General features: G+C 38.1%; 1 protein-coding gene across 2 annotated transcripts; it reads left to right on the forward strand.

The window, feature by feature from the left end:
* The first annotated feature begins 8,164 nt into the window (after nucleotides 1-8,164).
* LOC132154206 (tiggy-winkle hedgehog protein-like) lies at nucleotides 8,165-12,468 on the forward strand. 2 transcript variants are annotated; one of them, XM_059562790.1, is made up of 3 exons: nucleotides 8,165-8,695; nucleotides 10,290-10,551; nucleotides 11,277-12,468. In XM_059562790.1, exons 1-3 carry the CDS (start codon nucleotides 8,387-8,389, stop codon nucleotides 11,954-11,956), a joined length of 1,251 nt encoding a protein of 416 aa, XP_059418773.1. In that variant the 5' UTR covers nucleotides 8,165-8,386; the 3' UTR covers nucleotides 11,957-12,468. The 2 variants fall into 2 exon arrangements, with proteins under 2 accessions (XP_059418773.1, XP_059418774.1); XM_059562791.1 differs by having other exon boundaries at nucleotides 8,166-8,392.
* The last annotated feature ends 3,118 nt before the right edge of the window (nucleotides 12,469-15,586 follow it).

The raw sequence follows: 15,586 nt of genomic DNA on the forward strand, positions 1-15,586 counted from the left end.
CTCCGTGTGTTTCTCTGCACAGGACCCTATATGGCTCAGCGTTACTGTCTTGGCAGAACTGTTGTTCCAGCCACCAAAGACAGATTCGCAAATAACCTGCCTGATTTATCTCAACTGCTATTTGTACCCAAAATACACATGAACTAGACGAAATGACTGGCAACATGGGCACTATTTTCTCTAATACATTAGAAGCTGTTGCCCCCATCAAATTGAAAATGGCTAGAGAAAAGCGTACTGTGCCATGGTATAACAGTAATACTCCCTCTCTCAAGAAAGAAACGTGTAGTCTTGAATGCAAATGGAGAAAAATGAACTTGGAAGTTTTAAGAATTGCGTGGAAAAACAGTATGTCCAGCTATAGACAGCTCTAAAAACTGCCAGGGCCAAGCATATCCACAAACTCATTGAAAATAACCAAAACAAAGGTTTTTATTTAGCACAGTGGCTAAATTAACAAATATCCAGACACCACCTGATTCAAATATTCCATCAATGTTTAATAGTAATGACTTTATGAATTTCTTCACTAATAAAATAGATAACATTAGAAATACAATAACGTATGTAGATTCTACAGCGTCTAACACTTCAGTTTCATCCATCGCACCCAAAGATAAACTGCAGTGCTTTACAACTATAGGACATGAAGAGCTAAATAAACTTATCACTGCATCTAAACCAACAACATGTTTATTAGATCCTGTACCCACTAAATTACTGAAAGAGTTGTTACCTGTAGCAGAAGAACCACTTCTCAATATTATTAACTCGTCGTTATCTTTAGGTCATGTCCCAAAACCATTTAAGCTGGCAGTTATTAAGCCTCTTATTAAGAAACCAAAACCAGATCTTAGTGAACTGGCAAATTATAGGCCTATTTCAAATCTTCCATTTATGTCTAAAATTTTAGAAAATGTTGTGTCTGCTCAATTGAGCTCCTTCCTGCAAAAAAAATTATCTGTATGAAGAATTTCAGGCCCCACCATAGCACAGAAACTGCACTTGTTAAAATTACAAATGACCTGCTTCTTGCGTCAGATCAAGGCTGGCATCTCATTTCTAGTTTTACTTGATCTTAGTGCTGCGTTCGACACCATAGATCATGACATACTCATAGATCGATTACAAAACTATACAGGTATTCAAGGGCAGGCTCTAAGATGGTGTAGATCCTACCTGTCTGATCGCTACAACTTTGTTTATTTAAATGGGGAGTCATCTCATCTATCACCAGTAAAATATGGAGTGCCACAAGGATCCGTCCTAGGTCCCCTTCTTTTTTCAATATACATGTTGCCCCTTGGTAATATTATTAGAAAATACAGGATTAGTTTCCAAGTTTCCAGTGTTATGCTGATGATACTCAGCTATATATATCAACGAGACCAGATCAAACTTCTAAATTATCTAAGCTAACAGAGTGTGTTAAAAATGTAGAAGATTGGATGACCAATAATTTTCTCCTATTAAATTCAGATAAGACAGAGATTTTAATTATTGGACCATAAAAACAGTACACAGAATCTTGTAGATTACAATCTGCAACTAGATGGATGTACTGTTACTTCCTCTACAGTCAAAAATCTGGGTGTTATATTAGACAGCAACTTGTCTTTTGAAAACCATATTTCCCATGTTACAAAAACTGCATTCTTCCATCTTAGAAACATTGCCAAGCTACGAAACATGTTATCTGTTTCTGATGCAGAAAAGCTAGTTCATTCATTCATGACCTCTAGACTGGACTATTGTAATGCACTTCTAGGTGGTTGTCCTGCATCTTCTATAAACAAGCTACAGGTAGTCCAAAATGCAGCAGCTAGAGTCCTTACCAGGTCAAGAAAATACGATCATATAACCCCAATTTTACAGTCTCTGCACTGGCTACCTATTAAGTCCCGTATCAGTTACAAATTATCATTACTTACCTATAAGGCCCTAAATGGTTTAGCTCCTGCTTACCTAACTAGCCTTCTACCATGTTACAATCCTTCACGCTCCCTAAGGTCACAAAACGCAGGACTTTTGGTAGTTTCTAGGATAGAAAAGTCCATTAAAGGAGTTAGAGCTTTTTCACATCTGGCTCCCAAACTCTGGAATAGCCTTTCTGATAATGTTCAGGGTTCAGACACACTCTCTCTGTTTAAATCTAGATTAAAAACACATCTCTTTCGCCAAGCATTCGAATAATGCATCGGGTTACACTAATTAATTTTACTTTGTTGGAACAGCAGCTACGCTAATGATGAATCTGTTTGTTTATCTGTTTTGCCTAGGATTTACACAAGCTCCAGTCTGGATCCAGAACACCTGAGAAGAGATGATGCCAACCCCTCAGAGGACCCCAGATGATGCTAACCCTGAATCAACAAACAGAACTAACAAATATTGCTACAAGTGTCATTGCATCATATAATAATTGCTGTTAATAATGTTCATCATCTGGCTGAATACGTCTTGTATTATTTTTTTCTGAAAAATCCTGTCATATGCACATAAACTGACAGTCACCACTTATAAGCTACTACTAAATATTGTAGAAATTTTCTTTAAAGTTGCTTTGTAATGTTTTGTATTGTAAAAAGTGCTATACAAATAAACTTGAATTGAATTAAATACTGTGGTGCCTCTCCCAGCATGATGAGACAACACTCCCCCCCCCCCCCAAAAAAAAAACATTACAAATGAGGCATTTGTTGCTTCCAGTGGAGACAAAATTATTGTTTATAATGACTTAAACTGTGTTTTTATACGTTGCGTATAGTGCATGGATGCACTGTAGGCTACACTGTAGGTTCAGGAAACAGTCTTTCATAAAATGTGTCACACAGTGTTACGTGGGAATGCATTGTGTTGTGTTGGTCTAGTGTTCCTTTTGGTGTGTTTCTCTTTCTTGTTACCCTCTAACTATCATGACTCGCAGGTGGAGCTGATAATGAGTGACCTGATTGGGGACGGGAGTGATTGCTGCTACTTAAAGCCACCTGAAGCATGGATCTGGAGCTCCCCGCTCTCATGGCTTCCTTGATTGAGAGACTTGTTGTTTTGTGTCTATGCTGTAACATACGGTGTACATGCTGACTGTGGAATGAGACAACTGTTGTAAATCATTACTTTACTTTTCTAAGTTGATCTGTTATGTGGAACCTTAATATTTATCTTAAACCCTAGTCATTTGGAGCATAGTAGGGAGGTGGGTGCCTCTTTTATTTATTACTCGTTTTCTCTTGTTTGTGATAAGTAGGGAGGTAAGCTTTTGTATATTTTGTTTATTATCTGAATTCTAGGTTAGAATCCTTAATATAGTTAGCTTTGTTTTGTTATTTGTTTTGGCTTTTCCCCCTCCTGAAATGTATATGCTCTTTATTACCTTATGTTTAATAAACTTACTCTTTATACTTTAAAGTATCTTTGGTGTTTTGAAGCCTTGGGAGTGAGAGCGGGGACTCCAGGGATCTTATTTGGATCCCTGTTATTTGTTATGAATGTTTCTTCTGTTCTCTTTGAGTAGAGACTTTTGTTAATTCGTAACACACAGCATCACACACTGCGGACTTGAATGAGGTATGGCTGGCGCGTTGGAGAACGGCGTGGCCGGCAGATTCGACAAAAGAACAGCCAGTACATGTAACGATCCCAGGCTGGACTCCCCTTTCATCCAGGGTGAAAGCCGATCCAGCTTTCCACAGCAAAAAGTTGATGTATTTCTTAAGGGACCAGCACAGCTCTAGGCATTACAAAGTGGATATCATCCTCTTTTTGAAGGCCAAACAAAGTAGTTTAACTTTCAAAACGAAACATACAGCATCTCTACTACATGGTGGTGGCAACAACAATACTACAGTGAGAATAAGTTACACCTTCTTTCTTTGCATGAACATTTGGGTGTTTTGCAAATCTTCCTACACAGTGATGTAGACATATGGGGGCATGTTTAAACGAGGTGTTTTAGGAGGGCATAGACTAATCTTAACTTTTAGAAAGAATATCTCTTTGGATTTGAGACTTTAGTCTTCGCAACTTTAGGGATCTTAGGCTACGTTCACACTGCAGGCTGAAACGACCCAATTCCGATTTTTTTTGCCCCTATGCGACCTGTATCTGATCTTTTCATGACAGTCTGAACGACACAGATCCGACCTTTTCAAATGGGACCCAGGCCACTTGGGTATGTGGTCCTGAATCCGATACGTATGCGATCTTTTGAAATGCGACCTCTGTCTGAACGGCCAGGCCACATGTATCCGACCCGTACGTCATTGATACGCTACAAACGTCATAATTCTGCATTAAAGTAGGCGGGAACGAGAAGATAAACTGATGAATTCTGTATTAGTGAAGCCACTCACATCAGTATCCCACCACTCCTGGCTGCGACTCCGCACCCACACGTTTCTCTGTACCGACGTTGCTAACACTGCTCCACAAAACGCCTTGGCCAAAAACCTTGCTCTCCTCCTTTTTAATTTTCTTCTTAAAATGAGAAGATTGTAATTGTGCTGGCTCCGTTGGGAAAATAACTTTAATATTGCAAAAAGAGCTCTGCTGTTGACTACACTGTTGTTGACATCCATGTTTAACGTTAGCTACTTCCGCAAACAACGAGTGACGTCGTTGACCGTTGAGTACTCTTCTGCGCATGCGGGTCACTTCTGGGTCATTTCACGTTCACACAGGAGATCACAAAAGGTCGCATTTAATTGGAAATGTGAACGGCCTTGCAAAAAAATCTAATTTAAAAAAAGAAATCGGAATTGAGCATTAAGCCCTGCAGTGTGAATGTAGGCTTATTTATGCACCAAGAGCTTGTAACACTCCAAAGAGAAAGGAAAACTTTAATTGCATCATATGACCCCTTTAAAATGAGAAAAATTATTCTATTAAACGTATATTCTGAGAAAATGAGAGAGTTTTTTTTATGACCTAAGATGCATTTAAGCCTGATGCAGGGGACTCCAAGACAATATTAGGACACTTTAAAATACCATACGACCTGCTCTTTAATGTTAATCTCTGACTCAGATAGTGAACTGTTTAATTGAATGAAGTAAGTACTGATTGCTTACAGATGATGGAATAAAATGTAAGCAATATACTTAAGTAAAGTTAAAAAAGATCTCATACATAGGTCCAAGTCAACCACCTTACAAAATGAGAATGCAAATCTCATATTGTTACTATGAGAACTGGATTGCTCTGCATGTTCAAGGGGTCCCTGTAACAATTGTAAGAAACCACTACAAGTCTCACCACCAGATATTGGAAGGCCATAACATTTACAAGGGTCCGCCAAAACTTTAAAAGGATGCCTCCCATTAGTAAAGCCAGGTATTTCCTGTGGATGTGAATGGTCTTTTTGCTTTTAAATAGAATAAACCATACCTGTCTGAAACAGCTTAACTGGTCCAGTGACCCATCTATCCACAGGTATTTTAAAGGACTAAAAAGAATGGTTTAAACATGATTTTCAGACCTGCCCAGATGGATGGTTGGCACTCACAAACACCATGAAACAACTACAACTGATGCACAGATAAAGTTTTCCTTTGAATTCCCTCATTTTCAAAGGTTAGAGGGGTTGAATACTCAGTAACTGTGATTTTGACAGTTATTATGCTAATTCTTGCTATTGTTTAATCTGTGTATATTGTGACTAAGGAAAAGTACTACAATTATTATGGCTTTAGAAATAATTAACAGCAGACATTGACTGATATATAACACACACATTATCTTAATATTTTACTTTAAATTAAAACACTGTTTACTTTAATATTGTATATGTTTTTTTTTTTAATCCCACAAAACTGAGAAATGTAATTAATTTATTCAAAATTCTGGCACAAGGGGGGATTCAAAATATTGTCTGATTTATTGGACTAGCCTACTGGTCATATTGTAACTCAAAAGATTCTCTTTTTCAAAGGGAGCTGAGATTTCAGTCCTAACTCTGAAAAGCTTTAACCTTGTGTCTGTTCATTAAAGCATGTCTCACTCAGAGCTGTCAGGATTGACAGCCAAATGATGTAAGGACGTCCTTTTCTAACATCATCCCGTCTAAATCAAAAGCATGAAGGGTTTCATCTAACAAATTGAGCTTTTGTTAAGTTAAGGTGACCTCATCCTTTTAAGAGTGATTGCGGGACTATATATTTTGTGAGAAGAGGACAATGACGAGTATATGTGTGTGTGTGTGTGTGTGTGTGTGTGTTTAATTGTGTAGCACTGGATCTTAAACAAATGGATTTTCTTTTATCTCATTTTAAGTTTAACATTTAAACATAGATAAATAGAGTTTATTAAAGTTGTTTAATATACTACTTAAGATTTTTGATTGAAGAGATTAAATGGCCATTTCATTCCATCATGAGACACTTGCAAGACACCTGTGGCAGAACTGATCTCACAGTCTGACATCCCCTGTTAACAAATCCTTATCCATATAAACATACACCACTAAAAAACTATTTGTGTAAAGCCTATTCATATCACCTAAACAGATTTATTTCAGCGAATGATGACACAAAATTGTGTATAAATATGTGCCTGAAGCTCATAAACCCTCATAAATAAACAGTCTACCCAATTCATTCTAAGAAGAGTGCGACATTTTTGGGGTTTTCAAATGTAACTGAGTCATCTGTGGGTCATACCATAGAGTGGCAAGAGGGTGAGTTTTTGCTCACTCACATGCAAATTTTCCGAAGCCCTTGAAAGTCCAAACCAGGTAGGTGTTATAAATTCAGAGATGTACCATTCATTTATTTTGCCTACCAAAAAGTACCCTCCACAAAACAAAATCCCCTCAACGAGGACTGAAAGAGATATATTTGCTAAAGGAGCACAAATAATAGTGCATATAAACAATCAACAGACTCAACATGTAGCAAATTTTTAGCCCATCAGAAATGCTTTCCGATCATCTTGATGATGCCAAATTTACCATATAACAACATTTTCTATTAGATTTATGACAGGGTCCTGTTTTGTTAAAGTTTCATTTGTAAAGGCAAAAGAACAAATAGGATGAGTGTGTAATTTAACCTACACTTTCAGATGCCATCACACAGGATCAAAAATTTGACTTAAGGACAGAAATGAACCACTGGAGTCACTGGACTTTAGATGCCCTGATCCCTGCCGAAGACAACTAGAAAATATATATCTGCAAGCAGCGATGATGGGCCCAAGTCATCAGTGCAACCGCTAGAGCGGGCACATGCATTTACAATAACTCTCTGACAGTCTGGTTTTAAGCATAACAACAATGAAAGGGTTACACTATAACATCAAGAGTGTGAAGCATGCACACACAGAAAACAATATCTAAAACTATGTTAACAGTAATTTTGCGATCGCATAATGTTCCCGACTACAAGATCACGATCACTATTACCCCCTATCCGGCACCCCTGTTATGAGGTCTATGTCTGTAGGAGTTTTGGTAACTGTAGCCCCTTAAAAATGGCCTTATAAAAGGGCGTGCCATTGGCCATTGTGCCCCCAGTGGCATGGGCCATAAAAAGGATGGGTATAAACTCTAACAGTGCATCAAAGATTTTGGTTCCTGTGCTTCTGTTAGTAACTTAAAATTTGCTGTGATGACACTTCATGAGGTCTACCAGTCAAGAAGGTAAATTTCTGACTTCAAAGAAAAAAAAGAAAAGAATCTCTGGAAATGGGGAGACAGCACAAGGATGCAAGGAGTCATTTTACATTAATCAGACTGTTTAAAACTCTAAGAACTTTATTTAAATTACAAAAGATTGTCTAATTTGGCACATTAACTTCAAGCAGGATGCAATCTGACTTTGAATTGACACACTTCGTTTTAAAAAGGGTGCACTAAAACAAATGATAAAGGGCTGATTTGAAATAATGCAAAAGTTTATTTTAAAAAATCATAACCATTTATTATTTATGCTCATTTGATACTGCTTATAAAAATCGTACTTTTTGGATATTTTCATTCACATGAAACCCGGTTAACTCGAGTTTATCATGGCAACATGAGAATACGTTTGGGTCATATCTGCAGAAATTAGTTATGTAGACCGTCTTTGCTTGGATGGTATAATAGTTGTACTGCACTCCATTGAGTCAATAGACTCCCTCCCCCTGCCATAGATTTGCTCTGTAATTCATATGGGTAGACTGCCTCTACTCATAAGCGTCTGACCCTACCTCCCGTCAAACTAAGTCGCTCTTTCGTCTCCCACTTAGCTGTGACAGCCAACCTCCAATGTGCTCAGTCAGTGGCTATCGAGAGCGGTCGTTATTGCACCTGCTTCGGTAGTGGTCGTTGGGTAGCATCCATCCGTTACGCACGAGAAGACCCTATGAGAGACTAAATTTTAAAGATCCGAAGAGTTCATTTAACGTCATGGACGTAAGGCTGTATCTGAAGCAAATTGTTTTTCTGTTTTTTATTAGCCTCCTTCTGACGTCTTGTGGATTAGCCTGTGGTCCTGGTAGAGGTTATGGAAAACGAAGACACCCAAAGAAATTAACCCCGTTGGCTTACAAGCAATATATTCCTAACGTTGCCGAGAAAACGCTTGGGGCCAGTGGCAAATACGAAGGCAAAATCACAAGGAATTCGGAGAGATTTAAAGAGCTGATTCCGAATTATAATCCCGATATCATCTTTAAAGACGAGGAAAACACAAACGCTGACAGGCTGATGACCAAGGTATGGACCCATGCGTGCGTAATTGGCCAGATTTACGCTCTTTTAAATAATGGATGCCCATTTTTGCTGTGAACGGCTACTAAGTTTCCTATGGTTTTTGGTAAGATAAAAAAATTGTGATGTTGCATTATAGATTCTTTAGATTAGTATATTGCTTTCTGGGTTCTTTAACGCGCTAGCACAGAACATAGATTTTTTTTTTTTTTACATAACTAAAATAGAAAAGTTCTTGGTGTAACACTTATAGAATCTCATATTGCATCAGAATTTAAAAACTTGTAACAGAACATTTATTTAGGTTTCCAGGCACTCTGGAGACACTGACAGCGCGCGGTAGAACTAAAACTTTAACTGATGGAAATCTGGCATGCCTAAGATTTTATAATGTGAACATTTGAATACTTTGCAGACTTTACGTGGAACATGCGCGCTATAATTTTGCATTTTGACTGTTAAATATTCATAATAGGCTATTTCGATTAATTTAAATCAAAATGACCATTCAGTGCTCAATCGGATTTATATTTTTGTCTTTAGTGCAAAATTGGCACCGTTGACTAATTTAGTGTTAATGGTTGAAAGCATGTGGTGAGCATAAGTTTCTTCTGTTCTCCAAACAGACCTTTGGGAGTTAATAACATAATTAAATTCACGAAACACCCCGCCTCCACACATCGTAAGCATTGCATATAGTACTAATATATATTTTTTCTGGTGTGCCCGATCAATTAATGCGTTCCCTTAATATCACATCTGCGTTTCTTTATATAAATAGACCTCATGACCTGCTTTTATTGTGTACTTAACAGAAAATGTGGGTCACAAGTGATCTTTGTCGCTGATGTCGCGCTTCAAGTACTGGATATTACCGGCTCCCGTGGTGACCGTGCTTTGTTGCAAGCTGCTCAACTGTTTTCGCTAATGACAGTGCTTTAGGAGAATTATTTGAAGCCAAATTACACAACATTGTAATATGAGTCACGTTTCCCTCGCAATCTCCAGGATCAAATGAAGCAACTTGTGCTTGTACAAAAAATATTAGTTCACAATGCCGCAGAACCACAGTGCCTGTGATTTAATAAAAGCAACATAATCAGTTAAGCGATTCGTTGTTGGCAACGACCCTGTAATTGATTGCTGCCGCACAGGCTTAAAGAAAGAACTTGAATTTTCAGCTCTATTTACTCCTCTCATTTATCGATCGGTCGGTCTGGAGTCTGCGCTCTTGACCCAGCGCACACATCTTTTACGCACAAACTGACAATGTGCTTAGTGATGTATATGTAGAGACTAGCTGTTACTCCGTAAGGTTATTTTGCAATAATGATCATTCCGAAGAAATGATGACATCTATAGTAATTTAGGAGCTCTGCATTATGCAAGCAAAAAAAACCAAAGAATATAAACGTAACTTCAACGGTCGTTTGCCGATGCGAAATGCAGACACTCAAACGTTTATTGGATAAGTTTCAGAAATTACTTGGAGGACCGTCAGACCTGCTGCGCATTTTTGAACATTCAGTGAATGTTCCACATTTTTAAAAGTAAGGTATGTGTTGTAAATACTGACAAGCTGTCTCTTTCTCTCATTCAGCGGTGTAAGGATAAGTTAAATTCGTTGGCGATATCCGTCATGAACCAGTGGCCGGGTGTCAAACTGCGCGTCACTGAGGGCTGGGATGAGGATGGTCACCATTTCGAAGAATCTTTGCACTACGAGGGACGGGCGGTGGACATAACTACCTCGGACAGAGATAAAAGCAAGTATGGGATGCTATCTAGGCTTGCAGTGGAGGCAGGATTCGACTGGGTCTATTACGAATCCAAAGCCCACATACACTGCTCTGTCAAAGCAGGTGAGCGCAATAAATCACTATAACTGATAGCTATATATTCACCTGGCAGCTTATGATATAACATAGATGTATATATTAGATATTTGATTCAATTTCTGTCCATGTGCATTATTTGAGAAACATATCCAAGTAAATCAGCAAATAGCTTACATTGTGAAGCAACTGGAGAACTTCTTGGCACCCTTTGTCACCTCACACGTCCTATCAAGAAAATTAATATCTCAGGTGCCTCGAAACCTTAATAGCCTAGTTTTAACAGTCTTTAAAATTATTTTAGGAGCTTATGATATCAAGGGAATAATTTGTGAATATGAAGGGTAAAAAAGGGTAAATAACTTGATGAATGAATGTAAGATTTTTAAGCAGCTAGTATTAAAGTAACTGAAATCTTATGACAAACAATTACAAGAAGTTAAATGCTGGAAATTATGTAGGCCAATTGGCACATTTGAATCTCTGCACCTGTGCAAACTGTTATGCAAAACTAAAGAGATCAGGGAAAGCAAAGTATAGTATTAATTTAAATGACAATATCTGATCGGTTTGTGCTAATTAAAGAGCCAGAATGGCCAGATGAGCGTTTCAGCACTTGCTTCTTGACAGTCTCCGAGTTTGGATCATTTTTTATGCATGTCAGCACCATATCATGTCAATGCATAGATTTTTGCAGAGTGCTTTATAAATAGGCTATCCGTCTAAGTTGTCCACCTTTGCCTTTATCTCAGAAAATTCAGTCGCTGCTAAATCAGGGGGATGCTTTCCTGGATCTGGCACGGCGACACTCGCAGACGGGAGGAGGAAAAACATCAAAGACCTTAAAGTGGGCGACCGGGTTTTAGCGGCTGACGAGGAGGGAAATGTCATATTAAGCGACTTCATCATGTTCATGGACCACGATCTGACAACGAGAAGACAATTCATCGTCATCGAAACGTCAGAGCCTTTTACAAAGCTCACCCTCACAGCCGCGCACCTAGTCTTCATTGGAAACGCGTCAGCTAGTTCAGGTATGACAGTGACATTTGCCAGCGACGTGAAGCCTGGAGATAAGGTTTTAGTGTCGGAAGGTACAAGCAAGACCCTCAAGAGCGTTACAGTGAAGAGGAGTTACACTGAAGAGCACAAGGGCTCTTACGCGCCAGTCACCGCTCACGGAACTATAATAGTGGATCAGGTGCTGGCTTCGTGTTACGCGGTTATTGAGAGTCACAAATGGGCACACTGGGCTTTTGCACCGGTCAGGTTAAGTCACAAGCTGGCGACGTGGCTTTTTCCGGCTCGTGATTCAAACGTCACTTTTCAGGAGGACGGCATCCACTGGTACTCAGAGATGCTGTTTCACATCGGCTCGTGGCTGCTGGACAGAGACTCTTTCCATCCACTCGGGATTTCACACTTAAGTTGAGACTGCAACAGTATCATTGTGTGCATCAGACTCAAATGTAGCCTATTTCTGTAAGAAAAGCCTTAAAGTGTTCATTGAGTAATTTATTTGTATTGGATCATCTGTCTCTGGAAACGTACCGATTTAAGTATGATATGACCATTTTTTTCGCATTTTTTGTGAAACCTACAAGAGATTATACAAAATAAGAGAAAGCAATGAATTTACAGGGCTGTACAGTGTGCAACCGACTGATCTATTTTATTGGATACGCATAGGATGGCGCTCAAAATATATATTTTTATACACAGATTTGTATATTAGATTTTTTTGACTGATCTAAAAGTATTTCCAGAATCTTATTTCGCAAGTGCTAACGAAGTACGATAAAGTGTTACATTTATTGAAACAGTTGCGATGTATCAACGAACTGTTCATGTCATTATGTTGAGTGTGTCAATGATGTCATTGTTTTGACCACTGCTCCAGCGTTTGTGTATATTCACTACACTAACACTTTCTGTTTAAATGTACATTTAGTTTCAAAGAAGTTTCAAAAAGTGAAAAGGCAATTCAATTTGTTTTGCAACAGCAGAAATAGTTTTTAGAACAGCAATATATATAATTGAAAACTAAACACAAACGGTGCAGTAGCCGTGACTAATTTCATAAATAGGCTATTTGTTAGAATGAGCATTTGGACTCGACCTTGGAAATATTTTAGTAAGATGTTAGAGTAAGATGTTTCACTAAGACTTTCGACGAAACTGATTAATTATTATGCTAAATATCTATTCATAAAGTAAAAAAACCCTGATCACCAAATTTAAAGCGTTTGCATTAGTGTAGACACCGTTCTGGGAACCATTACTTTAGTACACGAGAACAGAAATCTCATATCACAATAAAATCTGTTTATTAAGCTTGATGATGATGATGGTGATGATGATGCTTTTGATGTCCACAGTAAGAGTATCTCACAGCTGATGTAGTGCGCCATCTACTGGGTCTTTATGGCTCTGTCAGGTTTCTTTATAACCAAAGATCTTTTTTTTTCTAAACTCATACAGAAACAGAGAAATATTATCCTTGAGTTTAAAATGTTTTGTATTTAAATCTTTTTAATATTCCAACTCAACATCCCTTCAACATGAATTATAACGTAGCTAAATTAGATTTTTACATTGACTCAACCACTATATGAAAAGCAGCTTGCTAATGCAGGCAGCTAAAATAACCCTGTGTATTACAAGAATAAAAGAAGTTAATTAAAACGTTCTTCTCTATATAACCTTTGACATGATTGTTAGTGTATTCCCATGGCAGTTGGCCTAACAGATGTTAGGGGAGCACCAAATATATGCCTCACAAAAAAATCAATAAATAATTTTATAGTCTCTCTGTAGTCAAATCAAGCTCCAAAAGCTCAACATGAGCAAAACCCATTCCTGAAAGATCTGAACAGTCTTGGAAGAAATTTGTTTAATGTAGAAAACAGCCACAAAAAGGTCTTCATGTAGAAAGAAAGACCAGAGCTTTAACTGCAAGTATTGGTAAAGTACTGATAACATGCAAGGCATGATGTAGATGATACTCAAATTGCTTAATGAGAAAAGTAAGTAACATTTAGAGAGTGTTGCGACAAGGATTGAAATTCCTCTCAGATTCTGCTTTTGAGGAGGGAGCGGTGTTGACTCTGTGTGGTTGAGACTTGCTGGAAACACAAAAGGAGCTGCGCGGAGACAGAGGGATGACCTTGGGCCCGGCCCAGGTACAAAAGCACTGCTAAAGAAACATTCCAGGGGACCAGGAAAACAAACTAGCCCCTAATCCTCTCTCTATTCCACAGTCTGCCGGATTAGAGCAGGGCCACTCTCTGCAAATGTTGACATTCCCGAACAAAAGATTTTAGCGTCTTGGAAAATATTTCAGAACGAAACGTCTGTTGCAAGCAAAAGACGGCACACAATAGACGAGGCAGTCTTGTTGTATCTAAGAAGCAGTGAACCACATGTTCTTTCAGTGGTCTGTGTGATTTGAGATGGAAGGTATTCGTCTTTTCTCTTTTTTTTGGAGGTGGGGGGGGGGGGGGGGGGGGGGTTAAATCAACATCTCCCATCAGTGGTTAAAAACATAACTGTTTAAGTTTGTTAAAAACTGTGAATTTTTAAATGATCTAAAGAATATGATTAAACATGAATTGACAGTTTTTTCAAAGCACAATTAAAGATGAAATCTGATTTTAAATGAATACACAGAACACAAAGCTCATGAATGACTATTGACTATTAAAAATCAAAACTAAATATTAACAGCCTGCTTAAATTTGAACTTTAATTTCACCTTTTAAAATTCTGTATAATAAATAGATAAATAAAGCCCAATTTATTAATTAACTGAAAAAGATCAAGCAAATTGGCCACTAGATGGTGCTGGACAACTGCTTGAGTAAAACCATGTGGCCTAGGCAGGTTTTTGTCAGAAAGATTAGAGAAAATGTATAATATTAAAAATAAGTACATGAGTGCTACTGTCAAATGCAGTGCTTTACTTAATAATGTTGGGGGAATAGAAAACATTGCTTAAAGGGATCGTTGACCCAACTATTCTGTCATCATTAACTCACCCAAGCCTCTATGAATTTCTTTCTTCAGCCAAACACAAAAACAAACACAAAAGGTATTTTGAAGAATATGGGTAACTGAACAGCTGGTCACCACTGACTTCCATAGTACTTTTTGACTGTATAAACTGTATAAAAGTGACTCAAAATAAAGTATAAACTCATCAAAGAACAAACACATTAAAGGGTTTCTCGGGAACTAACATGAAAAGCCACGTAGGACCATGCAAGTAGTGTAGGTATTTAATGGAAACCAAGAAGTAAAATGTAAAGAGCTGAAAAGCTAATATTGCATCATAACAAAAATGTTGCCAAACCTGTGAGAACACTGAAACTTTTCTACTCAGCATGTTGTTGGACAGGGCTTGATCTCTGAGAGATTTAGTGGTTCAGCCTTACTATGAAGTTGACATGGTTTGAGATTTAACAGACTCGGAACTGAAGGAACTATAATAGCTGAGACAAAAAGGGAAAAAAAGAGGTCTTGAGCATCGTGGTATATGGTACCAATAACACATAAACAAATATGAATGAAACAGAAACATGCTGGAAAACATTGGTGTCTACTTACATGAAAGCGCTGCACTGGATTCCCCTGACAGCCACCTGTGTCAAAAAAAGGTTATAAAGGTCAGATCAAAGGTATGACCCCTGAGGGACACTATTTAAAAAGTAATGATGTCGGGCTAGCGCCCATTATCACGTTCCAGTAGCATTTTATAGGGTGACAGTGGGCCTGCTGCCTGTCAGGGTCAGTGGTGTTTTTGTAATGCCTGTGACATCATAAAACCACCAGCTCATTAGAGGCTACTGAGAAGCAATGTTGCATGTAATAGACGCTCACTTTAACATTCCCTGTAGCTGTTGGTCACTGCATGACGTTGTGGGTGGTATAGATCCTAACGTTTAGCAAAAACTTGGAAATGACTTTTATATAGATCCCATCCTGACACCACAGATGTTGCTAAATGTATCACACACTGATTGTTTCACTGATCACATCTATAGTGAATTCAACCAAGTAAATG

The sequence above is a fragment of the Carassius carassius genome, chromosome 12 (assembly GCF_963082965.1).
Source record: "Carassius carassius chromosome 12, fCarCar2.1, whole genome shotgun sequence".
NCBI classification, from domain to species: domain Eukaryota; kingdom Metazoa; phylum Chordata; class Actinopteri; order Cypriniformes; family Cyprinidae; genus Carassius; species Carassius carassius.